The following is a 22,851-nucleotide window of genomic DNA, read 5'->3' on the forward strand; positions in this document are numbered from 1 at the left end:
CCTCAGTTGCCAAATGTATTATGGGAGAAATATCTCTTCTCTTGAGTTCATGTAGGTGGGTAACTGCTGCCAAATATATAGAAAATATATTTGTATTTTACAGAGATAAAACAGGTTTTATTATGATGCTCGAGCATGGGTTCAAGTCTCAGGGAAAACTTGAACTCTAGTAGGACTTTTACAAATTCCCTTATAGGCAAAAATCACATTAGAATGACAAGAGAAATAATTCCTTTATAGATTGCATTTTATAGGTTGTCCTCTTGGAGCATGAGATGAATAAAAACCTCAAGAGACAGACTTTCTGGGTAATTAATAATCAACTTTTTAATTGGGCTAGCCAGAAATTAATTAATTGTTGGTCAGTGGTATCTCTTAGTAACCAAAAATGCCAAGGGAGACTTTACAATGCTCTAAATCCCTTCTGAAAGGGAACGCCTTTGACAAATGAAAAACCCTGATTAGTGTATGTTTAAGTAGTTGGACTAAAATTCTTTAGTTTCTCCTGTTGAAAACATGACTTGATCATGAGACTCAGCAGCCTTAGGCACCTGGGCAGGGGAAAACATCTCCATCTGGTCCTCTCCTTCATGAGCTGGGTTGCTCTGATTTCTAATGGAGAAGATCAAGGACAGGGGTTCTTCCCTCAGAAAAAGGCTGCCCTAGACTGGATTCTCTCTATGTTGTAAACAGAAATCAGATTTTCTGGTTGGGCGGAATCCTGCCTAACAAGCTTGTGCCTCGGAAATTAGAAGAATCTCATCAAGCAGCTATGCCCTTAAGAGGCTGACTGACCTTTTCAGGAACTGAGCTTTAACAAAAACAGGAAGAAAAGGATATATCACAAATAAATAGTTATTAATCTAATGATATAATATTACTTTCTCTTAAAGTAGTCATAATAGTTAAAAAGAAGATACATGCATAATCCCATACTCCCTTTAATATCATAAAGATTGAACTTAGTTGAATAGTCATAATTTTATATATTTCCTAAGGAAACAAACTTCATGAAACAAACTCTATGTAATTAAGTCAGGTTACAGATTAAGCTGTTTTAGAGGATTCTCAAATAGGTTGATTGAGAATGATCTATATGTCCTTAAGTAGCTGAGGACAGTTGACATTCCTTCTGTGGCTTTTCATCTGAAGATAAATCTTTTAAGTAAATTTTCACATCCAATAGGATAAGTTTTAATCAGATGTGGTTAATATTAAATCAGATTTTTAGTTAATCAAAATTTGCCTGAGAATTGTCCCTGAGTTCTAAATAAATAAAGGAAATAAATTCTCATAACAGGTAAGTTATTTAATCTCCATGGGCCTCGGTTTCTTTATAAAATGGGATTGGGGAGTTTGGACTAAATGGCTTTTGAGGTCCCTTCCATCCTAAAATCCATGATCCTATAGTAATAATGGTGGTGGATCACCACCACCAATGGTGGTGAATGATGATAGTAATAACAACTAGCATTTCTCTAGTGCCTTAAGGTTTGCTATACATTTAACAAATGTTATCTAATTTTATTTTCATAACAACTGGAAGGTAAGTGTTATTATTATTCCCCATTTCATAGATGAAGAAACTGAGGCAGACAGAAGTGAAGTGATTTGCCCAAAGTCACAAAGATGGAGACAACTCTCATTTGGAAACAACAAAAAAATGTCAAGCCAGACTGAAAAGAAAAAAAAAAAAAAAAGCAGGATCATCACTCTAATATTAGCAACCCCAGAAGCTTAATAGAAGGGGACCATTCCCTACTGGCAGAAAGAATAAGCACCTTAAATTAAGAGAGACCTTTTTGGCATACCTGTGGACTGTCATAAACATCTTCAGAAATTCTCTTGTCAATCTATGCTCTCTCTATGCTTTCCCAGGAATGCCACAGAATTGATGCTGAGGGTAAATTAAGACCAGCCCCCTTTGTTATCATTCAGTTAATTTTTGTTACATCCAACTCTTTATGACCCCTTTTTTGGAATTTTCTTAATAAAAATACTGAAGTGATTTGCCATTTCCTTCTCCAAATCATTTTACAGATGAGAAAAGAGAATGGAGAAGAATTAGACTGAGAACTGGGAAAACCAATAAAGAGACTATTGGAATAGTCTAGATGAGAGGATTGACCTAATGTAAAAGTCAAATGAGTGGAGAGAAGAAAATAGAGGTAAGAGGTATTATTTAGTAGAATGACTAAGGATTAATCCCTAATTGAATAAAGGAAGCAAGAGAGAGGAAAAAGTCAAGGATGTTTTCAAATTTGTAAACCAGGTGACTGAAAGGTGTTAAGATTATGTCTTGTTTTGGTCCCCAGCCACTACCCTCTCTTAGCCAGTATGGTGATTAAATTTGGAGGGTAATATCAGGAAGCAAGATTGCAAAGGGGAACTAGGAAATAAAGTACAAACTTTCCCAAAGATCAAAGAAGCGTATTTTGCAAACTGTATTATATATTGACCAAAATTCACATCCTGATAATGTGTGCCAAATCAGGAGAAATCATCTAGGCACTGTTTCTGGTCCAGTGATATATAAATTCCAAACAAAATCTAGATCTCCACGAATCTAGGACAGCAGAATGTCAAAAAGATGCTGATAACTTTAAAATGATGACTTTGAAGTTTTACTGAACATTTGAGATAATTTGGATGTTAATGAATTGACCCCAAGGAAACACAGATAGAAGACAGATGGTCTTTTCCCACCAAAGCCCAAAATGCTATAAAAATGGGACCTCAAAGTTCTACTCCTGAGCAACTCTTCCCTCTCCATTGGGTCCATGCTGCCTAAAGATCCCAACTCTAATCCATGATTACATGAGTGATATCCTCTGTCTCTTCCCTTCCCCATTTTTAGTCTTATCTTGCCTTCCTTCACCAGCTCATCCCTTGTTCCCATGCTGCTGTGTGCCTCTGAAGCACTTTTCACCATTTGTCTCTGCTTCCATATCCTCTGTGTTTAATTAAAATGTAATTGCTTCCCTTTTTCAGGCTGTCAATCATGGTCTTTCCTGGTTAGTACCCAAAGAACTGGGTGTGCCTGTCCCTATTTTCGAAATCATTTCACAAATTCACAATCAGTTCATGACCTCAACAGAAATGGGAAAGTTTGGAGAAGGGATGAGTTGAGAATGAGGAAGGAAATGATAAAAGGTATTTTTGAACATGATGAGTTTGAGATCTTTATGGAACATCCCAATAAGATGATAGGAACACAGATGTGGAACTGAAGGGTCATTAGAGGTCTACTTCATCCCACTGCCAGATTTTTCTACTGGAAGTACTCTACTCCACTCCTGGAGGGACTTCATAAGATTATCTGATTTCTCTAAGAACTTCCATTTTAAGGAAAATGTCCAGGCCAGCCATGTCTCAGTTCTTCCCCAGGTTCCACTCCTCACTTATTGAACCATGTCTTCTACCTCTGGTTACATTTCCCTTATCAATCCCATTTCCTCATCTTCACCACCAACTTTTCAGCTCCCTCTTCTTCCTCATTGTTGTCTTTCCCTGTGTTGCTTTCTCCAACATAATGGAAGCTCTTTAACAGCAAGGTCTTTTTTTCTACTTATACTTGTATTCCCAACACTTAATAAAGTGCCTGGCACATAGTATTTAATAAATACTTGTTGATTTGAATTATTGACTTAAAACCATAATCGTTATGCAATACAGTCTCATAGTGTTAAACCATGTAAAAAAGTTTTCAGATTTTAAAGATCTTTGTACATGTCAGTTCTTTTTATAAGACACAAGACATGGTATTTTCTTTGCCACTACTACTTGTCCTGTGTTCTTGAGAGTTATCAGAGAGAATTCTTTGTGTGTGGATGTAGATATTTTAAGCCCTTAAGGTCAATTTCTTGAATCTTCTTCTGGCAATGCCAATCAAGGTAAGAATCATATGTTTAAAGATGAAAGGACCCTTATTGTTTAGTTGTTTCAGTCATGTCTGATTTTCTGTGACCTCATTTGAGATTTTCTTGACAAAGATACTGGAGTGCTATTTCTTTCTACCTCATTTTACAGATGAGGTAAATTTTACAATTTTTACATTTTACAGATGAGGTAAAATTTTACAAATGAGGTAAAGAGAGTTGTAACTTGTCTAGGGTCACACAGTTAGTTTGTACCTGAGACAGATTTGAACTTAAGTTTCTTTACTCCAGGTCTGGTACTCTATCTACTGCATCACATAGCTTCTGGAAAGGGCTGTATTTATTTCAGTTGTCTCATTTTACAAATGAAGAACCTAAGATCTAAAACAATTAAGTAATATTTTTTGTGCTTATCCATAGTTTTCATTTATATTCGATTTAAATTTATATGCATAAATTTAAATGCATATTATGTACTGGTTTCTTTTCCCTTTCATCTGTATAAATGTTGCCTTTCCATAATATTAAAAGTCATTGATAACCGAAATTGTGTTATAGTTTAGGTTTAAAAAAATTCCCCCAAATGAAAAACATTTCTGGGCATGTAATAAGGCTCACAAGTCTAGAGCTTGAAGGAATTTTAGAGGCCATCTTCATTTTACACATGAAGAAACTTAGACCCAGGATAATGAAGAGTCATAAAAGGAATTTGAACAGAGCTCCTCTGACAATAGATTCAATGCTCTTTCTATTGTATCAATCTGCTTTTCTTAGTATTTATAGTTTATAGGTTCTAGATCTTAAGAGGAATTTTTTGAGAATCTAATCCAAGCCTTTCATTTTACAGTTGAGGAAATGAAATGAAATGACTTTTGAAGTGACCTCATTAATTATAAATAGCACATGCTGGAACAGAAATCAGGTATTTGACCTTTGAATCCATTGTTGTTAAGACTATATGTGTACAATGCATTTTGGTTGGCATTCTCCCTCCTTTCTCCCTCCAAGCAGATGAATAAAAATGCCAATTGTCAAAGGAAATGAAAGAAAAATAGGAGCATCAATACACTGTTGCTGGAGCTGTGAATTGTTTACATCCATCTGGAAAAGCATCTGGAACAATGCCCTCAAAGTTATGAAACTGTATATATCCTTTGCCTCAACAAAATCACTACAAGGTTTCTATCCCAAAAAAGATCATCACATGTACAAAAATATTTAAGCAGTCATTTTTGTAGGAGTAAAAACCTGGAAACAAAGAGTATACCCATCAATCAGGGATCAATTAAAATAAATTATGATATCGGAATATAATGGAATATCACTGTGCCATAGGAACATTTTAAAAAGAGGATAGTTTTAGAGAAATCTGGGAAGATTTTTATGAACTGATGCAAAGTTAAGTGAGCACAACCAAGAGAATAATTTATAAAAGAACAACATCAAAAATGAACAACATTGGAATTTGCAGAATTCTGGTTAATTCCATGACCAGTCCTGATTCCAGAGCATCATTGATAAAGCATACTACCTATCATCTGACAGAGATATGTTGGATTCAGGGGCAGAATGAGAAGTCATTTTTGGATATAGTCAATAAAGAAATCTCTTTCACTTAACTATGTATTTGTTGCAAGAGATTTCTTCCTCCCTCCCTCCCTTCCTTCCTTCCTTCCTTCCTTCCATTTTGGAGGAGTGGTAGGGAGAAAAGTGAATTTTTGTTCATTGAAATTTTAAATAAAAATTTTTAAAAAGAGATTATTTTTCATTTAAAAAATGATTGTGATTCTACCAGGAAAGATTTTAATTATTTTATGATAGAAAAAATAGAATGGTTTCCAAAGTGAAAAGTGAACAAGGATGGGCATCTGAATCATAGAAATAAAACATAATAAATCCAGCAGCCTTACTAACAATTACTTTTTTTAAACTCATATTACGTTATGGGGACAGCTCAGGAGCTCATGGATCTAGACTAAAGGGAATAAAGGTAATTTTCTTAAGCTGCAAACAAATGTACTTCCTGAAATGAAAATTTCTGAAGACACACACACAGACACATAAAACAAAACCAATTCTCAGCCCAAAATATGTTGCAAAGGAATTCTTTTTATTAGTTCAAGCTTATAACAAAAATATTAATAAATAAATAAATTTAATTGTTTCATATTTAAAAGCATGTTGATTTCACTTAAAAGCAGCACATTGACAAATAAAATCCATATCTAAATATAAAATACATTGGTGACATTAGGCTATTCCCTGAAGAACAAAAGAAAAAATTTTCACAGTTTTATTTGTGCATTTTCACATAAGGAATAAAGTCTAGTATCCTCACAAGTTTCATATGGGAAGATAGATGCTTGGTTCTCAGTTTATTTTTTCTTTTCTCTATTTCAGTTTACCATCATTCTTTTTCTATATTTTTGTATATATACAATAGTTCTGGCTTTTGTTTAAATGGTGCAGAATTTCTTTTGCATTTTTCTAAAGGTGAGCTTAAGAATAATATAAACATATTTATTTTCTTTTTCTTTGGCCCAATTGGAAAGCCAGTTCTCATTTCCTTGTTTTAGCAGACTGGATCATGTCTGAATGGATAAATTTAGGGTCTAGTAATAATTGATGTTAGCAAAAATCCCACTAATAATCACAGCATCTCTCCTCCCATTTTATTCAAAATATCTTTTATAGGCAAGTGAAGAACATTTACTTTAAGATTTCTGCAATCTTATATCCTACCCACATTTAGTTCTTTACTACTGGGTGGGAAGTGGAACTTCATGGAAAGCTAGAAGTTTAATTTCTGCTCTGGTAGCTTCACTTCCAAATAAATATTCATTTGGGTACTGAAACATTGAACTTGGACATGTCAGGCCATATAGAATTTCAGTGTCAGTCTTATTTGAAAAAGCATGTATAAAAAAGTCTCATATTAGGAAACTGGGTTGAGTGAAGAAAACAGATCCTCGTCTCATTAGATATGTTATCCTTCTATCTACTTACAAATATTTAAATTTTTCCATCTCTCACAGATGTATTACTCCATTTGCCTTTTTTTCTGGTGGCAAAGTCCAGAACATTATGTTCTTACTAAATATCATAAAACTGATGCACTTTAAAAAGTTTCAGTACAAACAAAATCAGTCATATATAGCACTCCAACTCACATTTTGCAGGAAAGGATATATTCTCAGTGAATGTCACATAAGATATGAAAAATACACAAAATATTCAGGCATTACACAAATATTAAATATTTGTTGGGTATGGTTTCATCAGTGTAGATAATCCTTTCACTGATGCAGATTAGAAGTACAAACATTTACACATTTAAAGTTAAGTAAGACTAATAAATTATTAAATATGTAAAATTATTTTAAATAGAAAGGTTAGTACAAAATAGATAAACTATAAAAGATATCAAGGGTCACATATCCAGCAACATATGTTGCTGGATAGTCTGCCAAAAAAAGGGCAAATCAACTCAGTTGAGTAACAAAAAAGGTCAAAGTTTTTGAGCTCATCAGTAGTTGATTCAGACTCATGAGTAGCTACTGCCTTTCCAGACTTGGGAAAGATGGAGAGACCCAATCTCGAATAAATAAACAAACAAACAAATAAATAAATAAATAAAAGATATCTCATATTAACTGCTTGTTTGGTTCATTGGGTATCTGGGAATTGAAATATAAAATAAATCTAAATCATAACTCATAAAATAAAAGTAAAACAAACAACATTGACATTTCATTTCACTTGATTCTCCTCCCTCCCATGTTTGTTTCATCTCTTCCCTTCATTCATTGAGGTGTCATGGGAGTTTAACCTGTGGGAGAAGACAAGAAATTTAGACTATACTGTCATCTGTAGTATTCCATTATTCTTGTTTTTAAACAAAACAAACAAACAAACAAAACCCAAACAAACAAAAAAATCTTCCTGGAGCTCTACAACCTTGAATGATTCTTACTTAGAAACCCAATATCATATTTTTCTTATATGCTCTGGAATTTGTATCTGAGAGTTAAGATTATGATGTCCAGAGCCATCCCTTAACAAAAAAAAAAGTTGTTTAACAAATTGGGGTTATTACCCTGGAGTACTATACTTTGTGAGATTGTTGCAAAGCTTTCGGGGCCAACCAGTAGAAATTGATGGGCTTGGGTTTCATGGCACCATCAGTTTGTGTTTAAAAATTTAAAATTAAAAAAATAAAAATTGGGGGCAGCTAGGTAATGCAGTGGATAGAGCACCAGCCCTGAAATCAGGAGGACCTGAGTTCAAATTTGGTTTCAGACACTTATCACTTCTTTGCTGTGTGATCTCAGGCAAGTCACTTAATCCCAATTGCCTCAGGGAAAAAAAAATTAAAAATCAGTTTTAAATGCCCTTAAAACACAGATCTATGCTTGGGCTCAGCACTTCTGAGCTCATAACAGTGTACTTATCAAGCTAATTGAGTGTCCATCCTAAGATTGGTACTAATCTAGTGAGTTCCCAAGAGTAGAGGGCTCCCGGGCTGCTTAAGAGAGAACTAACCACCTTAGGAGGGAAATGGAGCTGGTCAAAATTCCCAGGTAGATGAGACTGGCCTAAGGAGTCTCTATGTATTTCTTGTCTGGGTAAGATAGGACCACCATGTGTCCAAAACAAGACAAAAACCCAATTAAATTGAATTTTTAAAAATAAAGTTAATAAGCCCAAAGAGACTGTGGTGAACCTGAACTTACTCCCTGGAGATAATGCTTCTCCCTTCCCTTTCACTTATCACTTAAATGGCATTGCCTTTTTGTTGCATATCTTCTTCCCTTTTCCTTTAAAGTTAGTCTTTTCTTCTTCACTTGATCCAAATTCTAGGTAATCCAGAATCTCACATCCCTCCCTAGGGGGAGGGCTAAACACACAGAGAGCTTAACATGGGATTTGTATTTCTCTCTTTATATTCTTCTCTTTCCACTTCTATCTTTCCTCCAACCTTATTCTTTTATCTTCCTCTTTTTCTATTCTTCCCAAATTCTTTTCCTTATCCCTCCCATTCCTCCATTCTCTGTGGGGGTACTTTCCTGCTTTATGCACTCTCTATGCATTTTTCTGTTGTTTTTTGGTATAGAAGTTAATAGGACACAATACACTAATTCTTGCATTACTCACAGGACACAGATGCCCATGTGCTCCAGAAGGAATTATAGTAGCGATCCTGGGCCTTCACCAAAATCTTCTTCCCCTTGTGGCATTCAACTTGAACAGAGGTTGTTTCTGTGGTGAAGCTATTCTGCATCAAACAAAGGCGAAAACAATCCATTAATATTCTTGGATTGAACAAGAGTAGGAAAGGAAACATTATTTTTTCTTAGCATAGTCTTCAAGTTACTACTCATCTTTTAATGTAAATTATAACCATGAATAGATTCTAATGTTACGGGGGATGCTAGGCAGACTAATGGGAGATGTGGCCAACTGTGGGGAAACGATGCCATCTGCTGGTATTATTCAATAATGCTGCTTTTTAAATTCACATATTATGGAAACACATAATTCTGTGTTGCCCTGGTTGTTTCCATTCTCTCTAACTCTTAGGGAACAGTCTATCTGAACTGCTGAGCATGAAGTCAGATTATGCCCCCAAACCAGACTGATCGCTGCTACAGAGACAGTATGCATAAACATGTCCATCTTTCCATTTTTACTTTGGATTTTCAGAGATTCTTTTTTTAAGAGCTAATTATCAAGACTTTAAATATTTGTTAGAAAAGCCTATTATTACATAACTGTCACCACTCAAATTCCTACTGAAAAAGGTAATTAAATCCATGAGTATGTATTAAATGGCTATGCGCCAAGCTCTGTTATAAACAATGCCTTTTTCTATCCAAGTTCTAAGAAACCATTTAATGAAATAAGGCCGTGGTGTTTGAAACTAATAAGAAGCTCTCCATATTATATCTGAATTAGAACACAGATTCGCCAAGTCAGAGGAAAAAGACACTTGCTACAGATAATAATATCATGTTGGAGCTTAAATTTCCTCTGCTATTTTTATGCCAAAGGTAGCATTTAATTATGATACCAATTCCCACTGAAGTGCCATTATAATGATTGCTGAATCTGGAGTCACAAGATGTGGATTCTAACCTGAGCTCTGCCATTTACTATTTGTGTAATTGTGGGCGAATCATTCTACTAGTCAGCCCTTAAAAGTCTCATAAGTAAAATACAGGGGTTGAGATAGATGACCTTAAAGGTTCCTTTTAGTTCTAACCTTCTGGTTTTGTAATGTTAACATTCTGAAAGTTGCCCTGGGTGAGAAAAGGATGGAACTGATCACAGACTTGGAAAATCATTTCTTTATTTCTGGAATGATAATTGAGATATTTTCAGTTGTCCAAATAATTACTTCTTCTCACTTTTTCACCAAAGTTATGCAATGTTATGGTCAGACCATAAGTATTTTTAAAGCACCTATCATGCGCCAAGCACTGGCTACATCCTGGTCACAGCTATTTGTCATATTGATGGTGTTGCTGAGGTATGCATAGTAAATGGACAGATTGATATATGAGAAATTCAATTAAGACATTTCCTTATACCATAGGCACTTTTGTGTCAAGTTGCTAAGCATCCTAAAATTGTTCCTCACTACAACCACAGCACAAAATGAAGAGCGAACCAACTTACCTTTTCTTTCTTGTCTCTTGAACGCTGAACTTGAACGCTGAAATTCAATGGGAAATAGGAATGTGGTGTACTCCAGGTCTCAGGATACTCCCAACTTAATTCCACAGTCCTAGAGTTCTTTAAGGGTTTGACACGAAGGTTCCTGGGTGGGTCTGGTTTGACTATAGAAGAGGAAATAGATAATATTAATTTTCCTGAGGCAAATCTGGATTTTCTGAGGCTCTTTTGATATATTAATAGCTCAGGGAATAAACAAGAGATCGAGATGTGTCTGGCATAAGTCCTGTTCCCCTTCTGGTAAAGCATCTTGGCAAGTAAACTTTGAACTCCATTGCCTGATGTTCTGGGTGTTTGGCTATCTAGCACCATACTAACTTTCCAGTTTTATTTCATATTATACGTTTGTTTTGACCTTCTTTGTTGTCTCTAGCATTTAGCATAGTGTTTAGCACATAGTAATCCCTCCCCCAACAAACAATTTTTCCAGCTGACAAATTTCCTAATATGCCTTGTAATTTTCTATCTTTGTAACTTTGCTTGTTCTGTCACTTGGACTTGGAATGTTCTCCTTCTCTTGTTGAGATCCTGGAATCTTATGTAGAACTGGAAGGAACTAAATAATTTACAAAAATTATCTCACTTGATTTTCACAACAACCTTTTTACAAGAAGTTGAGGCAGAATTTGAACTCAAGTCTTCTTGAGCCCAAATTCAGTATTTTAATAATTACTCCCTTCTGGTTAAAGTACAGATCTAGACTATTGTCTATTCTCACCCACCAATCCCTACCTTGAAAAAAGCCATGAAGGCAGTAAAAGAGGCAATAAAATAAGATATCCCACTTCAGTTCTCCTGTGAACATGTTATGCTTCAAGAGTTCTTGAATTCAATTGTCCCTGAAACTAATGGCATATAAAAAATCAATAGAGAACGTACTGATATCTCTTATGAAGAAACTGTTGGTATACTTTTCATATTTGTGTTTCTGAATAGCATCTAGGACAACTTCAATTGGCTGGTTTTCTTCAGCAGATGGGCAGGCGCTGACCTCTTGGCAGTCTGCTGTATATTTTTGGTATTCCTTGTTGTTTATTTTGACTTTTTCCTTAGAGAGCACAGCAGGTCCACATGTTACACCTCGGGGATCTGAAGAGCTGAAATAAAACAAAGATTATAACTTCTCTTTTTCATTAGGGTTAGGTGGTCATATAAATTTATCTCCTAGGAAAGTCTGAGTATATTTGACTACTAGAAACAACAGGAGATAGAAATAGCCTTTCCAATCTTATTCCCCCTCCTTGCTCTATTGACTTTCTGGATTTCACCATCATGCCTCAGCTGTTATCTCACCTTAGAACTTCCTTCTGTGTTTAAGGCTTCTTCATCTAGGCCTTCATCTAAGGCCACATCCTCCCAAGTAGACTTCTCACCCTGGAACATCCCTCCTCCATATAGTCTCCTTCTCTCATTCCTTCTGGATTAACCTTTATTCTTTCTTGGATTCTGCTTCTGATTTTCTTCACTAAAACTTCCAGAAGTTACCTTCACCCCAACTTTCTCCTTCCTTGCTTTTCAGCTCCCTTTTGTGTTTATCTTCCTTGTTAGAATACAAGTTCTTTAAAGGCAGGCATCTTTCTTTCTGCTTGTATTTACATCTCTAGCATTTAGCAAAGTTTCTGGCACATAGTAAACATGATAAATTTTTGTTACCTTGGTATACATCAAGGAATTACTGTTCTATAACTCAGTTGTTAGAGAGTACCCTGAGGGTCAGAGGGCTTAAGTGACTTGTTCTTGGTTACCCAGCTATTTAGAGGAAGGATATGAACTAGGTCTCTGACTCTAAAATCATTGTACTAATCGTTATACCACAATGCTTTTCCCTGGGAAAGAATGGCAGGGGAGTAGGGGGAGATGATAACTGGTTAAAAAATTAGAGGAAATTCTGGTAAACCTAGGGAAAATTTTTGGTGGACTTTAGGGTTTTAGAAGCCTTCAATATGACTAGCTAGATCAGTGGTGTAGGACTCCTAGGTTCTATTTTTGGCTTAATCACTGACTCAAGCTGCAACTTTTTTGCTAGTCAGCCTTAACTTCCATTTCTTCTTTTGTCACTCCTCATGTGTTTCTGATCTTAGTGAACTGAGCATATCTCAAGCAAGCAATTGTGAGTTTTTACATGAGGTTCATGAAAAAGTTTGGATTTGGAGCCAGAGGATCTAACTTCAAAGTCTGACTCTATCACTTATTCAACATTTTTGATTTAGTGTCCTTTATCTATAAATTGAACAGATTTAACTAGAAAGATTTCAGATTGGCTCCTGATTTTCTGGAGGGCAGGGATTATTTTTGCCTTTCTGTGTAGCTTCAGAATTTAGCACAGTGCCTGGTATAGAGTAGGTTCTTAATAAATGCTTGCTGACTTGGCCTCAATGTCCTTTCTTTTTCTAAATCTATGATCTAAAGATTTGGGGTGGCTGAATTATAAATAGTACTATTTTCTTTTTTTCCATAATAATCATATTGTAAAAGAACATATAGCCTTCTCTCCTTTCCCTCCCTTCTAAAATCTCAAGAAAAATAAACTTTAAAAAGTATGTTTCAATTTGTATTCAGCCACCACTAGTTTTTTTTCTCTGGGATGGATAGCATTGTTCATCATAAGTATATAGTAATAGATTCTTTGAGGGGACAGAAAACTGGCTTAAGTTTTCCTGATCTTTCCCAATGGCAAAGTAAAATGGTAAAGATTTTAGAAAACTTGTTTTCTGAGTTTTATTTATTTTTCTTTAGTAGATCATTAGCTTACAGATTTAGAGCTGGAAGAAACCTTTAAGATCAGCTAGTTTAATATTTTCATTTCACAAATGAGGAAATTGAGTCCTAAAGAGATGAAATACTTGTATAAAGTCATATAAGTAGTAAGGGATAGAATTTGAATACAAGTTCTATTACTCCAAATCCAGCACTAAGATAAGTTACAGTAATCTTATTTTCTATTTCTTAATGGAATGACCCTGGGGAGACACTGGGAGTAGTGAAAAGAAACTTTTACTTACCCTTTGCTGCTTCTAATGGAGAATTTCAAATCAGAACTGCTTTCTGTAAGCCAGGAACAGGTGAAATTCCCAGAATAATTCTTGGCTTCACACTTCAAATAGGTCTTGGTTTTGGGTTCTGTATTTAAAGAGGACAAAAAAAAAAAAAAACAATCAAACTCTAAATTTTTTTGGGGAAAGGGTTTGATTTTGAAGATCATAGGTCAGTATTACACACATGTCAAATGAACCTTCTCTCTTTCATGGGAAAAATGATATCACTTTCATGGATTTTGTTGAATTGATTTTGGAAGCATTTCAAAGTTAAATTCAACTGTCAGTCACTGGAATGCTGATTCTGTGGGATGCTGATTTTGTGGGATGTTCCACATCCACACACACAATTTAATAAAAGCTTTTTGCTTTCAAAGTTATCATTGCAGTGATCTGTGTTGTCCTCCACTATGAGGAACTTCCTATACCAAAATTTTTCTATTTTCATACCTCAATCTATTAATCAATCAACTAACATTTAGTAAATGCCTGTCGCATACCAGGGACTGGTCTAGACCTTGAAGGTACAAAGTCAAAAGCAAACAGTCCCTGTCCTCATTGAGTTTATATTCTAACAGGGATAAGAGGAAGAGACAATAGAATATGAATATATGTAGGTAGATTAAAAACCACACAAAGCTGATACATGGTAACACTTCAAGGGGAGGGCTGGAATACCAAGGGAACCAGAAAACATCTGATGGAAGTTTAGCTAATCCCTTAAGGCTTATAAAAATTAAATGATTTGCACAGGTTTACACAGCTAGTAACTATCACAGTCAGGATTTGAACCTAATTTGACTAACAGTCTACTCTTTCTACTAAATTATGTTAAAAAGTTATACATTATTAATATTTGATGCCTTTGATTTTTCAATTGTTAGCTTTTAAGAGGCATTTAAATTACATTTGATCATCTCAATACCAGGATTAGATGAAAATAGCCCGAAGAACACCCTTACTGGAAAGAATTTGTAGCCTTTAGATGATTTCAATGAAAAGTCTATCAATTCACTCAACCTTACAGTTTCTTTCCATTGTTTTTTTTTTTTTTCCTGCCAAAGCTAAAAGTGGAATTTACATAGCATTTGAGAGAAAAGAATTACCTTTCTGGTCTTTTACAATATCTGTGGACCAAATCCCATCTTCCATTACTCGAATTAACAATAACTTGTGACCCAACACTTCTCCTTCTTTCTGACAAATGTAGGTGCCAGCATCTGTAAACTCCTTCACTTGGACAGTCAAGGTCTTGCCTGTTCCTAAGATTTGACCATTCTTGTTTGAGGTCCAGGTAATGGTGTTTTCCTCTTCAGATGAATCACAGGTGAGCACTACTGTTTCAGCTGGAGCATCAGGATGCCATTCTACCTCTACTACGTAAACTGAAAAAAATCACAGGAAACAGAGAAATCTTGTAGTATTGTTCCTTTTGTAGGGATGGAGTCTCTTTACATTTCTGTTCTGAGGCCATAGTTTCATGAAAGTCAAAAGCTTTTCCTTGCATTCACCTGAAATATTTCCTGTTTGTTCAATGTTTTGATGTTATAGGAGATGACTGGCTCATGTCATTCTCATAAAGCCCAATTTATGCACTTGAAAACAGAAGCCAAGTACAGTCTCCACAATGTCTCTTTTACCTACTCTATCCTTTTCATTCACACTGTAACCATTCTTCTTCTATTCCTGATTATCTCTCACCTGAACTGTTACAATAGGGTTGCTAAGTGATTTCCAACATCCACTGTCCACTTTATCCTTCATATCTAACTTTCCACTAGCACCACTCCAGTCGACCAGGACCAAAATTACCCAGTTATCTTTGTCTTTTCCCATCCTCTTTTCCCTTTCACACATATCCGTTATTTTAATTAAAGACACTTTGAACATAGACCTAAGAAGATCTAAATATAGTAGAACTTGTGCTCTCTGAAGGAAGAGAAGTTTTTGGTTTTGTCTTTGTAGTCATTTGGTCATTCACTTATTTGACAAATATCTGTTAAGTTCTTATGTGCAAGATGTATTATATTTTGGGCTACAAAGAAAAAAACAAAAACCTCTCCAGAAGCTTGCCAGTGCCTAATACATAGTTAAGCACTTAATAAATGTTTGTTGTTGAATTGAATTTCACTCTTACTATCATGGTCTCATTCCAGTGTTTGTCTAATCTGACATAATAAAGAGGTTTATTTCAATTTTTTGGTAGAGAATTTTATAACCAAAGAAGAGTCTTTTCTAGGTTTGTTATCAAACTGTGACTTAATAATGATAGTAGAATTTGGGAGAGAAAACTTAGAGATCTGGCATATCCTAATCCCATTACCATATGATTCTTTAAAAACCCACTTGTTAATTTAATTGACTGATAGTGTTGACACTAAAATATGGACAATATCAAGAAGGGAGAATAGGCAGATGTCTTCTCACTTCAGAGATGCCTCCACTCTTGAAATCCCCTCCTTTGATGGTTGAGTTCCTATCTGGAACCTCTATTTGAGGAAGAACCTAAAATCCATATTCAGTTCTAAGCTGGCTCCACTCCCGACTTTTTACACTTTGCCCTTACAGAAATACCTGCTTCACTCCCTCCCAGCTTTTAAGTTCCGAGTTATGTATCATCTTCTTCTACAAGAATATAAGCTCTTTGAGATAGGAACTATCTGTTCTTTTCTTGAACAAGCATTTATAGTTCTTATCTATCCATCCATCTATTCATCTGTATCTATCTATCTGTCTTTCTTTCTATCTATCTATCTAATCATCCTTTGAAGGGATGGGCTTTTAAATATATGAAAGAAGAAGGAATTAAGTTTGTAATGGACCACAAACTAGGGCTTTATTGTTTGACTGTCCTTTTTACCTTGGGCAGTAGAAACACCTAACAGGACTAGGAACAGGTACATTCTTAATAAATATCAATGTATTCAATAGAAAATAAGAGGATAGCTACCATTTTTTTCCAGTTCCCATATGGCCATGAGAGGAGTTGCCAAAAAAAGCAAAGAAAATAAGGAGATGACCAGTTGTTGATGACACATCTGTGGGTGAGAGAGAGAGAGAGAGGGAAAAAGAGGCAAAGATTAGCCATTAAGTCATCTTTGGGCACCAGATCACGCTTCCTTAATCATTCCCCACCCTCCCTGTACTGACATCAGACTAATGCTGATGTTCAAATAGGCTATTATGATATTGCATATGTTACATTCTATGTTTAAGTTCAAGTATATTACAACAACCTCTCATAACAGGAGTTCATACAACATGAATGTGTCCATTGCTTGGCCCAGAGGAGGTCCGTTATAAATGCCTGTTGACTGTATTAAGAGAAAGATTAAAGAATTGAGATTTCCTAAAACTTGATGAAAGTAGCAAGGATAGGAACAATTTATATGGTCCTTCTCTTAGAATGCGAGGCAGGTATTACAAGAACTATTATCCTTGTCTTAGAGATGAGAAAATTGAGGTACTGAGAGACACAATGACTTTCTTTTAGTAAAACAGTAAATAGCTGAGTCAACTCAGGACTCCAATTCAGCACAACTTCCATATGTCACACCACCCCTATAAAATTGTAAAGATATTCCTAAAATCTCCATGGCAAATTCACATAAGCCAGTATTAAAGGGGACTAAATTAAAAACAGAAACATATTATATCCCAAAAAATTTGATTAAAAACTTCTCTGAATAAAGAAATGTATTTGTAAGCATGAAAGAGTATATCAGCATTATGATTCTCATTTTACAAATAAAGAAATTGAAGGTCAGTTTGATGAAACGGTTTATAAAAAGCCATATAGCATGACAGGGCTAGACAATAGTTTTTCTGAACAATATCTTGGGATTTTAAGGAGCTGCAAATTCAACATAGCTCAAGAAAGTGGTATGGTAAATAATCAATAAACATTTATTAAGCATTTACTATGTGCCAGATACTGGGCTAAGCGCTAAGGATACAAAAAGGGAAAATACAGTGCCAGCCCTCTGGAAGAGACAATGTTTACATTTATTGTAAACAAATATATTTAAATAAATTATATTCAAGATAAAAAGAAAATAATTGAGAAGGAAGATGGTAGAATTAAAAGGAGTTGGAAAGAACTTCCTATAGAAGATAGTTGGGACTTAAAGGAAGCCAGTGAAAACAGTAGCTGGAAATGAAGAGGTAAAGCTTTCTAGGAATGGGAGACAGCCAGAGAAGATGCCTGGAGCTGAGAACTGAGTATTTTGATTGTGGAACAAGAAGGAGGCCAGATCCACTAGATTGCAGGGTGTGCTGGGGAGTAAGATATAAGAAGAATAACAAAGTAGGAAGGGGATAAGTTTTAAAGTAATAAAAGTTTAGGCTGAAATAAGAGTGACAGATCCTATGGAGTACTGTGTTCAATTCTTCTGACAAGAAAAAAGTGGAAGGGAAGGCAATCAAAAGAGTGAAGGACCTCCAGTTCATATCAGAAAGAGCTGAGTTGAGAGAATTATTCAGGATATCATATTAGCTGCCTATAAGTATTTGAATACTTTTTATGTAGAAAAGGAATTAGATTTGTTTTCTTTGGTCTCAAAGGACAGAGCTAGTTGCAATGGAGGCAAGTGCAAAGAGGAAAATTTAGCTTTCCCAATAAAATGGTGGGTAGAGAGAGGGGTACCTCTTCTTGGTGGTTTTTAAGCAAAGCTTGGACAACCACTTGCCAGATCTGACAGAAAATTCTTGTTCAGGAACAAGGTGGATTAAATTGTCAGTAAGATTCTTTTCAACTCTGAGATTCTGTTCTATGATAAATAGGAAAAATTACCCCATAGTATTCCAATCTCAAATATACCATTTCTTCTTTCACTTTTCTAGCTATTCATTACTTTGGCTCAACAATGTTAAGAAACAAAATAAACAGTAAAATGGTATTAAGCCAGCCATTCCATTTATGAAGTGCTTTGCAAACTTCATTAGTATGCTTTCTTTCAAAGGAAGGATTGAAGAAAAGGAAAAAAATAGGTCAAATTTTAGTTTAAAAGAAATTCTTCCAAAGTACTGCCTAAATTCTTTATATTGTGGTTGTTATTATTATTATTTTTTAGTAATAGTAGTAGTAGTAGTAGCAGTAGTAGTGTAGTTTTTCAAGCAATTGGTTTGAAACAAATGAGCCAGTGGCTGGGATTTGATTATCTTTTGGTTATGTGTCAAATTTATAACACTGATGTAAACAGGTTTTCATCAGGAGAAGTACAATGTGACAAATGTAAAACATTTTAGATAAATGTTTAGCATTTTTCTTTTAAATTTCCATAAATTTAAGCAATTTTAAAAACACCATTTAACATTATTAAAAAATTTCCTTAGGCCCAAAGTGAAGTTGGCCAAGTTAATCAAATCATCTAAGACCCAATCTGATTGCTCTCACAATCCAGGTAGCCAGAAATTCTGGATCAAGGGTTCATGGTAGATACACTTGTGATTTAGAGACATGCTCTCTTTGACAATAAGAAAAATAAAACTTTTAAAATGTTATCAAAAGACTTCATCATCAATAAGCTGACTAAAATAGGATAAAAGGTCTTGGAGATGGTGATGGGTTGTCACATTATTCTTAAATTAGTGCTGATAACAAGAAAAGCCTCAAGATTTAAATTAATTAAAATGTTAGAAAAATAAATCACAGGAAAGGTAATAAATAGTATAAAATGGATCTCTCTTAGTCTTAGCTTGAGCTAAGAAAATATAGATGGGATTTTAGAAGATATGGAAGATGAGATTTAGCAACTAAAACAAACCAAGTTCTAAGTAAAATAAAATTACCTAAATAGATCCTCTTCCTTTATCCTTAAATATAATAAACCTATTCAACAGTATAAAATATACACACATATATATATATACACATATAATTTCTCTCCATTTCCATCTCCATATACAGTATATATAATATGTATCAAAACAACAATTGAAAAAATACATATTGATTTTAGTTCAGAGGCACTTACCTTGCTGACTCTGTTGGTTCTGAAGGTCCTAAAGCTTCAGGAGCAGCTTTTATTTCAGTTGTTGATCCCATATTGAGTGTGTATAGATAGATATATATATATATACATATATATCCCAGCAACTTTCTATGAAACTGAGTGGCTAAATTGCAACACAGGAAGAAAAAATACTCAAGAACCTTGCGGGAATTTTAAGCAGTTCTGTTTTTGTATCAGTATTGCAACGAGAAAGCAGGTAACGTACTAAGAGGAAACTAAACTCTGACCTTTGGGTGGGGGAAGAAAGTATATATGACTTAGTGATTTATATACATAAACTATTTATGTTGTTAGGCTTAGAGGCAGAACTAGACAATACTGAGGAACCAAGCATAGACCACATGGAAAAAATCAGAGAGTCAGAAACAAATCTTTACAAAATGTTACATGGTAAAGGAAGAGAAACTTTTTTTTTTTTTTCACTTCAGTTTCTTCAACTGGAAAATGAAGAGTTTGACTAGATTGGGGTTGTTAATCTACTGATTCTTAAGGGGTCTGTGGATAGATTTCAGGAGATCTGTGAACTTGGATGGGAACAAATTTAATATTTCTTTCAATTATGAATGTAGGTAATAAAAATATTCTGAGAAGGGCTTCAATGATTCACCAGATTGCCAAGGAGATCCATAACATAAAAAAGGTTAAAAACCCCGGGCTAGAATAATATTGGTATGACAGTTCCTTTCTCCCATGACAGCACATTCCAGATTTCCAACCTTCTCCAATCTTGCAATTTTCACTTGCTACCAGTCACTCATAATCAAACTTTGAGTTTGCTTGGTATTTTTCTGACCTCTCTCTGTTCCCATGTAGAATTATACTACTCTATATTTACATCTGCCATGGTTTGGCCATTACATTTTAGAACATGCTTACATTACTCTGGCCATCAGCATTGATTCCCATGGCCTATAGTCTTTCTGGAAAGCTACATGGGACCACTTGACCCTAGTTGACTCAACTATATGTTGAGTTATAACTCAATATAAGATGAATGCCAAAGAGGACCTGCTCTTGTTATACTCTGCCCAATTTTTAGCACCTGCATTGCATACAATCAACTTTTTTCACATTTTGATTTTCCTTTTTTCCTATTCTTCATCCAGTAACTGCTCTGTGATCACAAATACATTTAGGGGATTTCTCTCTCTCTGTCATATGTATTATAAGCATTGAGTTGTCATTCAATAATTAAAAACTAGGATGAAAGGAATGATGAATGACTATGGCTAGATGTAGAGAAAATGTTTTCACACAACCTTCAGAGGGCAGAGAAGACAAGCAGGAGCTCAAGCTCTCAGAATCAAGGACAGATATTCATTCGATCTTCAATCAGGTCATTGGTGGCAGGCTCTCCACCTGCACTTCTCCACTGAAATCAAGACTCCGAAAGGACTCTAAGAAAATTTAGCTGAGCCCCAAGTGAAGGAGATAATAAAGGATTTGGACTTTAACACCTGGCTACTCTTGTGGTGATTACTGAACCGAAATGAAGGCTGCTCCCATAGACCCCAAAGACCTACCAAAAGTACTTAAAAAAAAAAAAAAAAAACTCCCATATTTCAAACCCATCCTATCATAGATAGCTCTCTTAGGTTGTTAAAGATCTAAAATTCACTAATTCTGTGATCTCTTTCTATGGCTCAGTACATACATCCATGTATACAAATATATAGGCATGCATTTGGACAGAGCTATAACAAACAACTCACATTTATATGGTACTAAGGATTTGAAAGTGCTTTATCTGCATTATACTACCAAAACCAATATGGTATAGTGGATAAAAATTTGCCCTTGAAGCCAGAAGACGTGACCCTTTTATATATTGGTTTGGTGATCTTGGGTATTTCATCTAAACTCTCAATGCCCTTGGCCAGTATCAATCATATGGTGTCAAGAACTCCCACAACATTCTTGAGTTCTCAGATTAAAATGTAACTGGGAAATAGTTAACAAAATAAATAAAAATACAATAATATGTTACATAAAATATTCAGGCACGTTTTATATATATGTATATATGTACACATATAAATATACAAACAGGTATTTGCAGGTATATACTTGCAGTTATAAATACATACACCACATACATACATGTGTGTATCACATTACGTTTTAAAATGAAGTCAGTATGTGACTTGCAGGGATCCTTCAATTAGTGCCCCCAATTTCCCTTTTCTATTTGAATTTGACACCACAGCTCTTGTTAACTCTATGGCTGTAAGTTGCAGAGAAGGTACCCATTTTCATTGATAAAGGGAATTTTCTTTATATTCCCTCTTCTGGTGAAAATCACAGGTCCAGCCCATATCTCATTCCCTATCTCATATAATATAGATACAATCTTATAGACAGCTAGGATCATATACAAATGCAGAGCTGTACATATATATGTGTGTATAAACAAAAACAAGTGTCTGTACACACATGGGTACACACAGACCCAGAAAAGAGATAAAATAAATACACTTGGTGATCAGTCCCAAGCCTACAAGCACACTGTTTTGGGTTTTTTTTAAGCACACTGTTTTTTTAGGCACAGCTATGCCTGCCCCCCACAAAGAGAGAAATTCCTGGTTGGTTATGCACAACAGACACATAGAACACTAAACCTAGACATATCCAGCGTTAGAGATTTAGAGCTGGAACAGAGTTCAGAGGTCATCTAGTCTATTATATTATATAGATGAGGAGAGGGAAGTTCAGAGTGACTATACATCTTGCCTAAAATCACACAAGTGGTAAGACAAAGATTAAATTCTGAATGAATGACAGAAATGACCAACACAAACTCTCCTCCCTCCCTCCCCTCCCCTTCCCTCCCCATCCTGTCCTTCTTTTGTCCTCCTCTTTAAAGAGCTGCCTAGGGAACTTGAAGTCGGACGTAAACCCCATTTTGTGGGTTTGTGGCCCAGAGGAGCCCCGTCGTCCTTCGCCTCTTCGTTCCCCCGAGCCCTCACGCTCAATCTTCTCGGCTGGTTGGAAACTGGAAGTTCCTGTGGCTAGAGATGGAGCCTCGGAGAGAGTAGCCAGCCCTATTCAGAGTTTCCAGCGTTCTTTCCTCCTTTCCGATCCTGAGGAATGGGAAACCCAGAGAATTGGGAGCTTCCCAGCCTCTCCAGTTCCACTTCCTCTCTGTCAGCGGCTCGGAGAAAGGGGAAGTCCCAGAGAGCTCTCTCTTTC

General features: G+C 35.4%; 1 protein-coding gene across 1 annotated transcript; it reads right to left on the reverse strand.

The window, feature by feature from the left end:
* Positions 1-5,688: 5,688 nt before the first annotated feature.
* Positions 5,689-22,454, reverse strand: IL12B (interleukin 12B). The gene is made up of 8 exons (XM_031953609.1): positions 19,624-22,454; positions 16,599-16,686; positions 14,755-15,033; positions 13,616-13,733; positions 11,493-11,710; positions 10,557-10,717; positions 9,033-9,153; positions 5,689-7,707 (listed from the first exon to the last, which is right to left on the reverse strand). The coding sequence occupies exons 2-8, from the start codon at positions 16,684-16,686 to the stop codon at positions 7,703-7,705; spliced, it is 990 nt and encodes a 329-aa protein (XP_031809469.1). The 5' UTR covers positions 19,624-22,454; the 3' UTR covers positions 5,689-7,702.
* Between the last annotated feature and the right edge of the window lie 397 nt (positions 22,455-22,851).

Source organism: Sarcophilus harrisii, chromosome 2, assembly GCF_902635505.1.
Source record: "Sarcophilus harrisii chromosome 2, mSarHar1.11, whole genome shotgun sequence".
In the NCBI taxonomy this organism is placed as follows: Eukaryota; Metazoa; Chordata; class Mammalia; order Dasyuromorphia; family Dasyuridae; genus Sarcophilus; species Sarcophilus harrisii.

Excerpts from the sequence above, each read along its gene's own strand:
- IL12B (XM_031953609.1), bottom strand. The coding sequence starts at position 16,686 with ATGTGTCATCAACAACTGGTCATCTCCTTATTTTCTTTGCTTTTTTTG. Across the intron at positions 11,711-13,615 it reads TCCATTAGAAGCAGCAAAGG|CTCTTCAGATCCCCGAGGTG; the intron begins GTAAGTAAAAGT and ends GTTTTATTTCAG. Across the intron at positions 9,154-10,556 it reads CAAGAGACAAGAAAGAAAAG|AATAGCTTCACCACAGAAAC; the intron begins GTAAGTTGGTTC and ends TGTTTGATGCAG.